Below are 14,711 nucleotides of genomic sequence, written 5' to 3' on the forward strand. Positions count from 1 at the left end.
GATAGGAATAATTTTCACACAATAAATAATGAAATGGTTTATTTCACTCTGTGCTTAAATTTGCATAATTTAATAATATTTTTATGATGGCCTTTCATTATGTGTCTGGGACTGAGACATTTTGAAAAATAAACATAAATGTGCCTGAAGTTGAAGACATACCCTTGTTTTCTCTGTCTGTAAGGTGTTCCAGCTCACAGGGAGATCAGGGTGAAGAGGAGTCTACCGTACTGGAACCTGTGGTCCTCTGATTTTTACGGCTGGGTGGATGAGTTGCGATCTCAGAGCGGATATGACACGCTGCTGGGCTTGGCGAGAGACTACTGGGCTCACTTTCCCATTGCTGGTTTTCTAGGTTACGGAAGCACTCCAGGGCAAGTGGACCATCAAGAGCTGGAAGTTGAAGACTTAAAATAACATGCCATTGTCTTTTCCCGCTGGGCTTCCTCTGTGTACAGTTTCCCCTCCATTAGCTGCCTGGGTTATATCTATTACATGTCTTTTCCTTATGGAATATCACCTTGCGGCATTTCTCTTATCTGTGAATCATTTTTACAGGTTTTCTCTCGCTCACTCTTCAAAGATGTTTATTGTAACCACAACATTAAGCACATTATGTAAATCAGTACAGCAATAAATGCACTTTGTGAACGATGATTTAATTGTCATGAGACAGAGTTTTGGAGCCCAAACTGTTTCATAAGCACATTATTAATGTGTTATGATGATATAACAATATTCTCCAAACAGTTATTCATGCAAATGAGAAATGATTCATGTGATACTTTTTTTTTTTTTTTGAAAGGTAATTGTGAGTTTCAGTTTGAAAATTAGACATGCATGACATCAGTGACATACAAATGACAATAAATATACTTTAGCAAATTAGCTCAAATGGAAATAATTGATCATAACTCGTTATAATTAGAAATAATTGGATCAGATGTAAGAATTAGCTTGATGTAGCAGAATTAATATTATAATCAATTAACCTGTTTGTCCAGCAAACACTGTTAATCATCTATCAACTCCCAGAAAACTTATTAAAAGCATTATTTCATGGCCACAGAAAAAGTAACTCTTTCTTACTGGGTACAGCACTACTACATGAGCTGTGATTACACCAGGGGCTTTGTTTTGCAAGCAGTGACCACAGAAACAACGCCAGTGTTGGCGAAAGTTACTTGCGTTACTCCCTAAAAAAGTAACTAATTGCGTTACTTAGTTACTTTTATGGAAAGTAATGCGGTACGTTACTTTTTCTCACCTGGGCTTGGCTTATTTGTGATTTTAATAAGAAAAGTTATATTTTTGGCAAATGTAAAGACCCTTTCAAACCAAAAGTGAAATGAATAAGCCTCAGACTGAAGAAAATGTAATTTCAAGCCTGTACAGTAGAGGGCGCAGCTCAAACAAACCTTTTAGCTGTGCTGCCACTCTGGATTGAAGAAGGATAGGATGCAAGAGAAGAAAGTTCAGCACTCTTACTTCACATAAAAAAAAAAATAAATAAATAAAAAAAATCCAAATGTGATGTTTATCTACAGTCATTTTTGCTTATTAGTATGGTTGAATTGGATCATCGAAGGTCAGAAGCAAAGACATTGGTTAATAAAGTGAGATTAAATAGATAAAGTATATTTGTGTTATTTAATGGAATAGTTCACTTTGAAATGAAAATTAGCCCAAGCTTTACTCACCCTCAAGCCATCCTAGGTGTATATGACTTTCTTCTTTCTGATGAACATAATCGCAGAAATATTAATAAATATCCTGACGCATCCAAGCTTTATAATGGCAGTGATAGGGATCAGTGAGTATGAGCTGAAGAAAGTGCATCCATCCATCCATCATAAATATGTGCTCCACACGGCTCCGTGGGGTTAATAAAGGCCTTCTGAAGCGAAGTGATGCATTTGTGTAAAAAATATCCATATTTAAACAAGTTATAAAGTAAAATATGTAGCTTATTAAATGTGCGATACTTGCACAATGCCTTAGCCATTGAACGAGTGTCTCGGATGAAAGTTTTGATGGTTCAATAGTTCAATGGTGGTGAAGTTGCAATCAGGTTCTTCCAGGTTGAGTGAAGAATGACGAACTTCAGCTGTGTTAGTCTGACTCAGGTGTTGTCGGAGAGTCCTCTCTCCTGGGTGGTAAGTTACAACATGGCTTGTTGTAACTTTGAGGCCCCACCGGCATTGGGAAGTCCAACGGCGTCATGGTAGGACCGGATTTCTCCACTCTTTTCCCACATGAACAACACAAAGAAGGGAGGCAGGGTCACTGAGATAGTGCCCTTTTAACTCCTGCAGAGGTCACACCTCTCAAGTTTGGCTTGACCAATGAAAAAGGTGTAATTTCTTTCTCATTTGGATATTCAGAGTTGGCTTGCAAATTTGTGTGCCATTAAACTCTGATTAGTGTAGCAGAGCCTCATTGAAGTTCGCCCAATTTTCGTGAAATTACGAAAGGGTAATTTTGCTATGAAACACGATACTGATGAGGTTATATTAATTAGTGGTTCAATCATAAAGCATGTATAAACGAGTATACAATACAAAAGACAATATACAAAACAGTAATAATATACAATTTCCTGGGATGTGCAAAAAGGTTTGTCCTTTTTATGGTCATTATGTGTCTGATTCAATGTGATACAAACTAAACATGATAACATGATATCTTCTTTTATGTTTCGAAGCTTTCATCTGTAACTGAAATGTATTAGGGTCTGAGTTTACATTTCCACTAAAATACAATCATAATTATGAAGTGTAAACTGAAAGACAATACTAAAAGGTTTAAAATGTCACTTTAAATGTCACAGCATTTCAAAGACAAATGTAAGATATCTTCAGATGATTTGCCATCACTGCTGTGATACAAATTGTCTTCTCACAAGCCCGTAGTCTAAAATTGCAATTTACTTCCATGCTGAGAGAAAAGCTCAGTTGCGGAGGAGTTGAATGGCATTAGTGTTACATGGTGTGTTCTGCTGACAGATTTACTTGTCATGTGTCTTCATGTTCTTTTATGGCCTCCTATACAGCTCAACGTTTCTTGGTTTGATTTTCATTTTCTCATCGTTATCTCTCCTGAACATCCGGCTCAGAGGGCTTTCAGTGAGTCAGCATCCAATCACTTTCTCACCATTTAATCATCAACTGCAAAATGTCATAATTTTAATTAAATATTCCTGAGGTTTAGAAGGACATGAGAGTGTGTAAATGGTGACGCCATTTCCACCTTTAAGCTGACTATTCCTTTGAGGTTTGCCTTTACTCAAGTATTTTGATGTGTTGTATAAATATATAATTTGCAGCACAAGTTTTCCTCCAGAATAGTACTGTACAACACATTTTGGTTACCTTGTTATCAAAAGTTGCCCTTGTTACAATGTGATTACACATTTAAGTACTGGGTAATATTAACTAACAGCATGTACTTATAGAGTTAGGGTTAGGATTGGGTTAGGGTTAGTTGCATGAAATTATGCATAATTTATAGTTATTACTATTGTAACTACATTTAACATGTGTAACAAGGACACTAAAATAAAGGGTTAAAGTGCGTTCACACCAGATGCGAATGAAGCGTTATGGTGCGTTCACACCAGACGCGAATGAAGCGTTAAGCGCGAGTGATTTACATGTTAAGTCAATGCAAAGACGCGATAGACATCCTGCGGCGTGATTCGCGTGAGTTGAAAAATCTGAACTTTGGCGAATATTCGCGCCGCGTTAACCAATCAGGAGCTTGTTCTAGTAGTGACGTGATTACGACGTAGCGAGCGGTGGCAGAAATCCGAAACAACAATGGAGGACAAAATCATCGTCGCTGTATGTGGATACCTGGAGCTGTACGATACATCTTCATACTTTTATAGAAACAGGAATAAAAAGGATCTTGCTTGGAAGAAAGTGAGTGAGGAGGTCGGACAATCTGGTAAGTTGTAAAAAACGTTCTTTACTCAATTTGAGCTATATATATACATATTGAGACTACAAGCTAGCTAAAGCTGGCAAATTGAGCTTATTCGCTGTATTTTACAACTACTTTCCCGCTGACGAGTTGATGTGTTTATTCAGAGGAAAGAAGTGGAAGAGTCTGAGGGACAGAAGCCCCTTCCATGACGCGAATTCTCGTCTGTTGTGAAGTGAATTTCACGCGCGAATGAAGCAAGTAAACTCAAAATGTTCAAGCGTCCAACTACGCGTGAATAGCGCGATTTATTCGCTCAAGTCACGTCTGTTGTGAAACCCCATTACACTTTATTTTAAGGTGTCTTTTTTACACTGTAATTATACATTTAAATACTGAGTAATATTAAGTAATTACATGCATGCAATTATGCATAATTTATAGTTATTACTATAGTAACTGCATGTTACACTGTATGTAAAATAAAGTGTTACCAAATAAAATGTTACCCACATTTTGTAAATCAATGATTCGAAATGTGAGTACAGCAGCAAATATACTTTGCGAAAAGACATTTGGATTTTTTTTCCCAGGGTTTAGGAGCCCAAGCTGTTTCATTATCACATTATTAGTGTTTTATGATGATAGAACAATAGAAGTAGACAATAAGACAGACCTTCATTTCACTATTTGAAATATGTGAAATACTCTCAGTATCATGCATTGCTTCAAACTGATTTGTCTTTTTTACTTTTTGACCAGTTGCTCGGAAATACTGTTGTATTATTATTTCTTGAAAGTAGAATACCTCAAATACATTTTTGGACATTTCACAGGAGACGTGAAAAACAGTTTCTGCTTGATGCTTTTCCTCTCTCCATCACATTCAAACATTTGCTCTGTCACTCTTTTTAACCCTTGATGCATGCCATTCAATAGAGTATACAGATCTTTTAAATTCATTTCTTGACTGTGTGGCGCTTTCAGTTTTAACAGCCTTTTTTCAGCTTTTGAGTGACTATTTTCCAGTATTCAATCGTGTAATCCCTAACAGCCAATGCAAATCTCTCTGACGACATTGATTTTGCAGGAATGCCAACACTGAATTAATTTTCTTCACGTTACGCAAATGCATTATGTAAAATAAGGCAACCTGCCAGAGAGGAATGATGAAAAATGGAACATTCACAGCATGGATCACATTCTCTTGGAATGTGGTTCATGCTGTGAACTGCATGGAAATTCAATTTGTGAAATAAAAGTCATTACTTTTCCTTCCAGACTGAAATAACAGCACATCCTAAATTTGTGTTTCCTTTTTTTTAGAGTGATGCAGTTCTGAAAGTCACTAAGTTCTGCATGGACAAGAAGATTTATATTCTGAGAATCACTGACTTTGAGCAGACCAAACATGTTCGGCTCATTCCAAATTGAATTTGTGTCTGCCAGTCAGTCTAGATCACATATTGGAGCATTAGAGCAACAGCTCTTCTCATCTCTTCCCAAAAGAGTACAATGCAATTGGTAAATTTCCTGTAATATTATGCATTAAGAGAAAGGCTTTGGGAAGAAACGAATGATAATAAAAGCAGGCAGTAAAATAACACCCCAGCAGTAAAATAACACCCCAGATATTTATCACAATCCAAGCTTCTGCTATTTGTCTTTAATTAAAAGAGCATCAGAAGGAAATTATTAACAGTGATTCATCAGATACACAATATAATACTCATAGAAATCCATGTATATTCACAATCACTAGTCTGAGCGCTTAAATAGAGCAAGCGAAGCAACAACTCCCATTCAGCCACTCCACTATGCAGAACAGAAATTCTTCACTGCATCAAAATCATCAGGAATCACAGTGCTATTATATGAATATGATGCCGTTTGCACAATCATAAAATCTAGTTTGTCTTTTCCTTTGCTTTACCTTCCAGTAACCCACATTAAATCAAAGGAGCAATCTTTTTTTCCTCACCTAAACAACAGATGACACTTAGGATCTGGTAGTCTGATACATGTTCTTCACTTACTGGTGATCAGTGGTCCTGTGGGCATCTTATAAAATACAACACAATAATAATTTCACTCAGTGAAAGAAATTCTTAAACAATCCAAAATCAGCAGAGGATACACATACACTGCTGTTGAAATCTCAGAATAAACTTTCAGGCTATTCGATTCAGTTTGAACAAAATTGAACTCCTTAGAATGTACTCAGCTAACAAAAATATGTTCTAAGAATGTTTTTCTAACGTTCCCATTAAGTTATGAACACGTTATGTTCTCTAAACATTCAAAATTAATTTAAATGTTTTTTTTTTAGTTTTTTTTTATTCTATTTGATAATTTTGCAAACATTATGGGAATGTTACTTTTGAAAGTTCTCTGAACATTCTGAAACAAGTAGTAACATTTACAAACATTAAATTAACGTACAACTAAAACATTTCACTAAAAAAGTTAATCCATGAATGATGTAAAGATTTTTTTGTGCTAACGTTTTCAGAACATTATTAAATACCAGATAACTTTGAACGAACGTTCCTGGAAGGACGTTTGTTCATAACGTTCCCTGTTAGCTGGGTAAATTTCTGCGCCCAGTTTCTGTTATCAAGGAATGCCTACTGGAGAGTGTCTTAAATTAATAAAGTGTACTGGGACATGAGTCATGACCTCCCTCTGCTGTTACTCCCACTCACGCAAGCCCATATAATCCTGTAGTCAGAAAAAGACTCTAACAAGGTCTCTTGGATTAACTCGAACACAGCTAACAACCTTGTACTTCTCCTACTTCACCCTTTGGGCTTGTAAACTTAGCCTCCTGACCACAAATTGGCATTGCCTGTTTTCAGGCAGTTGGCCCCATAGGGGTCGGCTTGATGAAAGGGGCCAACTTCACCTCTACAATCTGAAACAAACAATCCCAACGGTAACACTTTAGTATAGGGAACACATATTCACTATTAACTAGGACTTTTCCCTCAATAAACTCCTAATTTACTGCTTATTAATAGTTAGTAAGGTTGTTGTTAAGTTTAGGTATTGGGGAGGATTAAGAATGTAGAATAAGGTCATGCAGAATAAGGCATTAATATGTGCTTAATAAGTACTGATAAACAGACAATATTCTAGTAATATGCATGCTAATAAGCAACTAGTTAAAAGACTGTAAAATAAAGTGTTACCCCTGCAATCTGTACATGATTAAAATGTTGATTCATTTTGTAGATAAAACAAAGATTACTGGAGTATGTTTTACAAGAAAATACTTACCCCATGTTTCACAGACAAGGCTTAAGCTAGTCCTAGACTAAAATGCATGTTTGAGCTGTTTTATCTGAAAGCACCTTGCATTGACATATCTTAAAATATGTCAGTGCCATTGTTTTGTCTCAAGATGAACACCAGTAATGTTTTTTTCTAGGGTATGTTTACTTAAACGCCCTAATAAGGCCTAATCCTGGCTTAGCCTAAGCCCTGTCTGTGAAACCGGGCCTTTATGTTTAATTCAATGTGTTACTTGCTGTTTCTTTGTAATTACTTGCAAAATTTATGAGCAATTTCGGTAACACTTCAGTATGGGGAACAATTATCACTTTTAACTAGTTGCTTATTAGCCTGAATATTGGCTGTTTATTAGTACTTATAAAGCACATATCAATGCTTTTCTTCTGCATGACCATATTCTACATCCCTTAATCCTGCCCAATACCTGAACTTAACCACTACAACAACTACCTAACTATTAATAAGTAGTAAATTAGGAGTTTATTGAGGGAAAAGTCATAATTAGTAGTGAATATTTGTTCCCCATACTACAGTGTTACTACAATTGAGTAATTGTTCAAAGTAGATCCTACACCATTTTTTAAAATCCATTTTAAAGTTTGGTGATTTAAAGTTTTTGGAAACAGTTACTTAAAGTCAAGCTAGAATTATGTTTCAGTATTAAGAGCTGCAACTCCACTGAATGTGAAAAACTACTCACTCAGCACATGTGTATTCGTTTAAATATACAAGGAGACAGGGTCTTTCTGTTAGCCGACTTACAGTAATTTGCCAGCTGCAGTTTCCATTGAGAATGTTTGCGTGGGCTTCCCTCGGGCTCTCTCCTCCTCTCTCCTCTCTGCACATTTGCTTGCAGACCAACGCCATTGTGCAAATCGACAAGGAAGAAGACAAGAAATCATGGTTTCTGAGAAGTTTTACCTGCGCCTGCTCACCTTTGTGGCCCTACTGACTGTACTGGCTCTCTCAGGTCATTTTTCCTCTCTTTTTTTATTGTTCTTTCCTGCACTTTGCACCTCACAGTTTTTTTCTTTCAAAAATGTCTGCTAAAATGTGCTTGCACTCTAGTTATGTCTGAAGTATGAACGTGGGTGATTCACTTGATATTGAAGTGGAAAAGGTGGGAAAGTTCAGTAAATGTAATGTGGGCAAAAGTTTATTTATTTATTTGCTTTTGTCTGTGGGTTTGCATGTTTAACACGTTTATGATCTCCCTCCCTCCCCCCGTCTGATGTGTCAGATTGAGTCACACTTTACATAGGGAGTTTGAATGCATGGAAACTGTTCGGTCCTTGAATGAAGGATTGAAAATACAGAACATAGTTGAATGTTCTTTTCTTAAGGATGCTGTCCGTCTTTTCCTTTGTATCCTCTGTGTTTTGGGGTAAAGTTGTACTGCTGTGAGTTTAAATGAGAAAACTATGTTTTGTTGGCCCAAAAATTATATCAAGCTCCACAATGACAATGTTTGAGGTATTACAGGATGTATATTTTACAGCTAAATTTAATTAAGTGATACAATGTCAATATACCAAGCTATTTACACTATCAAAATCTGCTATTTATCTTAAAATTTACCCATAACCACCATGATAAAAGAGGGTAAAACAGAAAACCACATGATGAATCAGAGTTCATAGTAAGCGTCCTATCCATAAATCATGGCCAATATTTATATGCACATGGTACATACACACAAACACCATCAGGAAAACACACATGACATTAAAATAATGCAATAAACAGAAATACTGTTTTCACCTTAATTATGCCATAAATTATACAATAAATTTGATAGTATTTTACAGCAAAAATATGTTTTTCATGTTTTTAAGTTTTTCACTGTACTGTAGGATTTTTACTTTTTTGTAAATATTACATTTTTACAGTGTATATTTTACATAATGATGCGCGCACACACACACACACACACACACACACACACACACGGTTTCCATGTTGTATGGGGACATTAGACATAACGATTTTTATACTGTATCAAACTGTATATTCTCTCCCCTAACCCTATTTATTTATGATTTATAAGTTGAAATGTGCCACAAGGTCAAAGTTTTCTGGTATTGCAATCCTTTTGGGAACATTTTGTACCCATAACGTAGGGTTTACCAGAACAACATATACACACAAACACACACATGTGTATGTATAATCCCTCTAATTCAGTTTGTAATATTTTCTAGATGTTGCTAGTGAGAACACACTGGAAAAACTCTTGATGAAAAAAGGTGACTTTCATTTGTGTCTTTTAAACTGCATGTTTTGTTTTGTCAGCAACAAATTCACAAGTTTAGCAAGATGAAATACACTTATAGTCAACGTAAATTATCTGACATGTGTTAATATTTTATATAGTTTTGCTAAAGCATTAATTTTTTTGCCCTGATCCCACTAATATTAAAATACCAGTGGGTGTGCTATGACCCTATTTGTGTCCTCCTGTCCCTTTGCTTTGTCTCCCACTAGTGGATGGTGATGTAAAGTCAGCTGCAGCTGTGGCTGTGACTCCCTCCAAGGCCAAACAGTTCCTGGCCTCCCTTAAAAGGCCCAAAAGACACCTGTGGGACCGCAGCCGCCCTGACGTTCAGCAGTGGATCCAACAGTTCATGTACATGGGATTTGATGAAGCAGTGAGTGCTTGTGTCATCCATAAACCAGTTTGATATATAAAAGGTCTTAAAATAGTTTATGAGATTCAGGTAGCTGTAAGACAAAATTGTGTCATAATTTAAGACAAAGTTGAGGCAAACACATTTAAAAATCTCTGTCCGGATGATAGTCCTGGATGATTCATTTGGCTACACCAAACAACAACACGTTAGGGGCCATTCACACAGAATGCCTGGTAGTGGAATGAAAACTCTTTTTACTTTTGATACTTGAGTAGTTTTAATATCAGGTACTTTTACTTAAGTATGTTTCTAATGAGCTCCATTAACTTCATTCAATGACAATTGGATACTTCATAAAATACTGTCTCTATATCTTTTGCTTCTCTATCACCATCATGTTTCAAATCAGTTTGTTTTTGAAATGATGTTTGTGAAAATTGCCGTCAGTAAGTGCACGGGTTTGTTTTTCCAGCCTGTATCTGAAGGGTTTGATGTTTCTTTCACTAACACTCAAATGGTTTCTTATCAAAAAAAAAAAAAAAAAATCAGGGGTGGGCAACTTACAGTTACAGGCAGGTGAGTTTGATCAGGGTAAGAGCAAAACTCTGCAGAAAGTGGATCTCAAGGGGCAGAGTTGCCCAGCCCTGAAATAAATAAATAAATCATGGGCATGAAATATTGATTTGTGTGGAAATTTATCTTGTAACTGTGGACACCCAAACACAAGCACAGCTATATGTAAGAAACTGAGGTCAGTCAGGTATAGAGGGTTGCATAAGATCTACATTCACAAATAAAGGAAAATTTGACAGCTGAATGTCATAATTGACCAATCAGAATCAAGAATTCCTCAGGCCTTTTATTTAGTTAAATCAAATCCCATACAGGATTGACCTGTTACAAATGCAGCCAATTTAGGCTTCTAACTTAAGGCCCAACTGTTTGAAAAATTTACATTTGAATAATCCCAAGTTGTTATTATTATTATTATTTATTTATTTATTAATTTTTTTTTGTGAAATCAGTTGTAAAGTCTCTTAATGCTATACCTTAATGCAGTTCAAACATATAAAGGTGTTCTCCATAAGTATTTTTTCTCAGTTTCTCAGTCCTTGTGGATTGAACCCAGCTAACAAGGAATGTTTTGTTCTCAAAGCACTTTTGTTAGCACAAGAAACATTCGTCTAATATATATTTTTTAAATGTTACTTGTTTCAGAACATTCAAAATGAACATTTCCATAATATTTGAAGAATGGAATGTTCCCTTTACATTCACATTACCAAGAGAAAACATTTTTAAAACATAAAAACAACAACAACAACAACAACAACAACAACAACAAAACTGGACATTCAGAGAACATTCAGAAAAAACATTTTCATGACATTTTTAAAATGTTATTTCTCTTAGCTGGGATGGCGTTTTCTACGGAGCCCTGCACATGACAAGTGGACAAAAAATATATATATCATGGCCACGAATAAAGCTGAACTAATTTGTTTTCTAATTTTGATTAAGCAAAACAAGGGAACAAATTATTACAACGTGGCCATGATTTAACGAGGGAATTAATTATTATAGCGTGCACACGATTTACTTAAAAAGAGGAAACGAATTAGTAAAATGGGCTTATCTGTATTAGTAAGTCGTAGGAACGAATTAACTTTTTTTTTTTTTTTGTCTGCATGTCATGTGCGGGGCTATGTAGAATAAATTTAAGATAGGAAAACATGTTTTTATTATATTGTTGCTGCAAAAACAAATTTCATACACCTAAACCCATTGTCCTTGACCCATATCATTCACAGGGACATAATTCAGAGCAAAATCTCTGATGAATGGCTCACAGATATGTTAACAGTCATCGTGATTTTGACAAGTAAGACTTTCCTTTCCAAAAATGGTCCTAACCCGATCCCTACCCATATTTTGTCCCTAAAATCAGAGGGAAATGATAGGTGAATAATATTGATGTAGAAGAACCTAACCCTGGTTGTAAACCTAAACTTGAAATAAACTGTAGCTTACACTTGTCAACTTGCCCTTCAAACCTGATTGATTGATCGGAATGTTGTTCCAAGATCAACAAAGATAATGATCCAGGAACAAGTTGGTGAAATCACGTTGGGGACCACTTCAAAGAACACTGATTAAACTGTTAATTATAATACAGTGTGTAGTACATAATGTCAGATGGTACAGAATGCCATTATTTAGTTGTGCCATCTTATTTCAAACTTTGATTTATCCTATTGCTTGAAATTTTTTCCCCCCTCATTTCTTTCAGAGACTTGAAACTGATCTCGCCTATTGGATGGACCAGCACCAATCCAATGACCAAGGTCGCCAGCATCACTATGATGAAAACTCTCCCATGGGGCCTCGAAACGCTGGATCATACAGATATGGAGCAAATGTCAACTATGACTACTACTAAAACACCTTGTTCTCCCAGAACCACGTCACTGCTGCCAAGAATATGTTTCGAAGGCATAACCACTCTGATTTACTGCAGTGATGTCAGCTTGCTTCTTTCTTTTGTAGCTTGTACTTCTTTTTGTAAATTGTATTAACAGATAGAAAATCAAGAAAAAGTCAATTTTTAAGGAATAGTTCACAAATAAATGGAAATTCTATCATTACTTTTACTACAAAAATACAAAAAATCCCAGAAAAATACCATAAATGTAACCCATATGATAAATTTATGCGATGAAAAGACTGAAATGTTCATCATTACTGATAATCTTTTATTCCATTGAAGCATTTTAGAGCTTGACAGTCACAGTCCTCATTCACTTTCGTTATAGTGAAAACAAGGATATTTTTTAAAAATGTCTTATGGGTTTGAAACATGAGGGCGAGTAAATGATGACGGAATCATTTTTGGGTGGAATATCCAAAGTGGTAGTTGCGTAGACTGTCAATGGAGGGACAGAAAACTCTCAGATTTCATTAAAATATCTTCATTTGTGTTGCGTTCATTTGTGAATTATCCCTTTAAGGTCTTCTATCTGGTGTAGTTTTCAAAAGGCTGAAAGCAGTGTTACAATAAAGAACACAAAACCTTTACCTTTTTTTTTTTGAAGAAATGATTAATTTTGTTCAGCAAGGATGCATTAAATTGATCAAAAGTGACAGTATAGTGTTACAGAAGATTTATTTCAAATAAATGCTGTTCTTTTTTAACTTTCTATTCATCAAAGAATCTTGAAAATGTATCACGGCTTCCACAAAAATATTAAGCAGCACAACTGTTTTTAACATTGATAAGAAATGTTTCTTGAGCAGCAAATCAGACTATTAGAATGATTTCTATAGGATCCCCGTTTTATGTACGAATCCATTAACGGTGAAGTGAGAGAGAGAGAGAAAAAAAAAGGATTATGAATGGAAATGCAGCAGTGAAGAGTTAAAAGCAATAAAAATGGGAAATAATCAGCCATTGAGCAGAAGGACAAAGTGAGATTAAAAAGGGAAAACAGTGAAAATCACAGTAAATATTTTATTAAAATATTCTTTTCACCTGAAATCAATTATAGGTTCAAAGTTCTGTATGAAGTTTCACAAAGGTAACAACAGCTTTTGCTCAAAATCATCACAAAGATTAAAGCACAAAGAACATTTTCCAAAGCTTTTCTGTCATCTGTTTCCTCAAATTTCAGGACAAAGCAGGATGAGGTTTCCTGCTCCAGACCAGACATTCAAGATCTTTAAATAATTTGAAATTGCTAATTTCCATAATTTTCTACAGGCGTCCATTCAAAAAAACACTGCTAGCTTTGACAAAGATAAAAAAAAAAAAATCCAAAAAAAACAAAAAAAAAACCAAACAAACAAAAAAAAACCCCACCCAGATCACATGAATTAAAACGGCACAGAATGTAAACACACAACAAAAAATGCACAAGATGATCTAAGCTTGCTTTAAATAACAGACAGACGACTGACAAACCAAAGTGCAAGGCAAAGTTTGAAAATTGGATTTCTCTGAGGCACATTTGACTGAAAAACAAACTCTTTAGAGACAGCTCTCTGCCTGAGCTGCTTTTCAAAACATTTGCGAAAAACATGAGAAAAATTCCTTTTTTCAAAAACATGTATCTGTAAGTGGGAGGTGGGAAACCCACACTGTAAAATGGCTGCTGGACGTCTAAGGTCCTCTAGTATCCCAGCATCCCTGAGATAAACAATTCATCAGTTGTGTCTGGGTCTTCCTTTTTTCATGCGTGCAGCCTTGGGTTTAGGTATATACTGATTATTGGCTTGATGCTCCAGCTCTCTGCTGAAGTACTGGATGGTTTTGTTCAAGCCTTCCTCCAGTGGCACCTGCAAACACACAAAAAATACATTTTAATAAACAGACTGTTCCAACTCTGAATTATGATTGGATCAACCACAACTAAACTAAACACACACCAGTGACCGAACATGCTATGGCTGCGTCCGAAATCGCCACCTACTGTAAACCCTTAAATTGGGCACTATTTGAGGGAACAGCCATTTGTAGTGATGTCCGAAACCATAGTGGTCATTATCGAGTGCACTCATTCAATCCCACAATGCACCACAATAACAGGGTGTCTACAGATATGAACAAGTTAAATTTAAGAGTTAAGACCTTTTTAATATGAAATTTAAGACCAAACCTGCGATGGAAATAAACATATATATTAGAGCTGCATGATTTTGGATAAATTAAGAATCACGATTTTTTGGTTTCAAACAAATATCACGATTCAGAATAGACTACTAAACAAAATAACATGTAATTTACAAGAGGTTCTGACAAATATTAATTGCTGCAGTCTATTTTAAATGTAATGAATCTGAATGAATTATTTTTACTTTGAAATTAAA

The 14,711-nt window shown here is 35.6% G+C and overlaps 2 protein-coding genes across 2 annotated transcripts in view; one reads left to right on the top strand and one right to left on the bottom strand.

Moving 5' to 3' along the window:
* The first annotated feature begins 8,017 nt into the window (after nucleotides 1-8,017).
* ecrg4a (ECRG4 augurin precursor a) lies at nucleotides 8,018-12,923 on the top strand. Its single transcript, XM_051906081.1, has 4 exons — nucleotides 8,018-8,188; nucleotides 9,420-9,464; nucleotides 9,703-9,866; nucleotides 12,139-12,923. Exons 1-4 carry the CDS (start codon nucleotides 8,119-8,121, stop codon nucleotides 12,286-12,288), a joined length of 429 nt encoding a protein of 142 aa, XP_051762041.1. The 5' UTR covers nucleotides 8,018-8,118; the 3' UTR covers nucleotides 12,289-12,923.
* A 419-nt stretch (nucleotides 12,924-13,342) lies between these two features.
* uxs1 (UDP-glucuronate decarboxylase 1) overlaps nucleotides 13,343-14,711 on the bottom strand; it is a 77,603-nt gene continuing 76,234 nt past the window's right edge. The window contains exon 15 of the mRNA XM_051906080.1: nucleotides 13,343-14,180. Within this exon, the coding sequence (XP_051762040.1) occupies nucleotides 14,049-14,180 (132 nt within the window). The 3' untranslated portion in view covers nucleotides 13,343-14,048. The remainder of the gene's footprint in view (nucleotides 14,181-14,711) is intronic.

Source organism: Ctenopharyngodon idella, chromosome 9 (genome assembly GCF_019924925.1).
Source record: "Ctenopharyngodon idella isolate HZGC_01 chromosome 9, HZGC01, whole genome shotgun sequence".
NCBI lineage: Eukaryota > Metazoa > Chordata > Actinopteri > Cypriniformes > Xenocyprididae > Ctenopharyngodon > Ctenopharyngodon idella.

What these genes read in the sequence shown, in the direction of transcription:
- ecrg4a (XM_051906081.1), top strand. Translation starts at nt 8,119, where the DNA reads ATGGTTTCTGAGAAGTTTTACCTGCGCCTGCTCACCTTTGTGGCCCTA. An exon ending in AAAACTCTTGATGAAAAAAG is followed by an intron (nt 9,465 to 9,702) that starts GTGACTTTCATT and finishes GTCTCCCACTAG; the next exon opens with TGGATGGTGATGTAAAGTCA. An exon ending in ACATGGGATTTGATGAAGCA is followed by an intron (nt 9,867 to 12,138) that starts GTGAGTGCTTGT and finishes CATTTCTTTCAG; the next exon opens with AGACTTGAAACTGATCTCGC.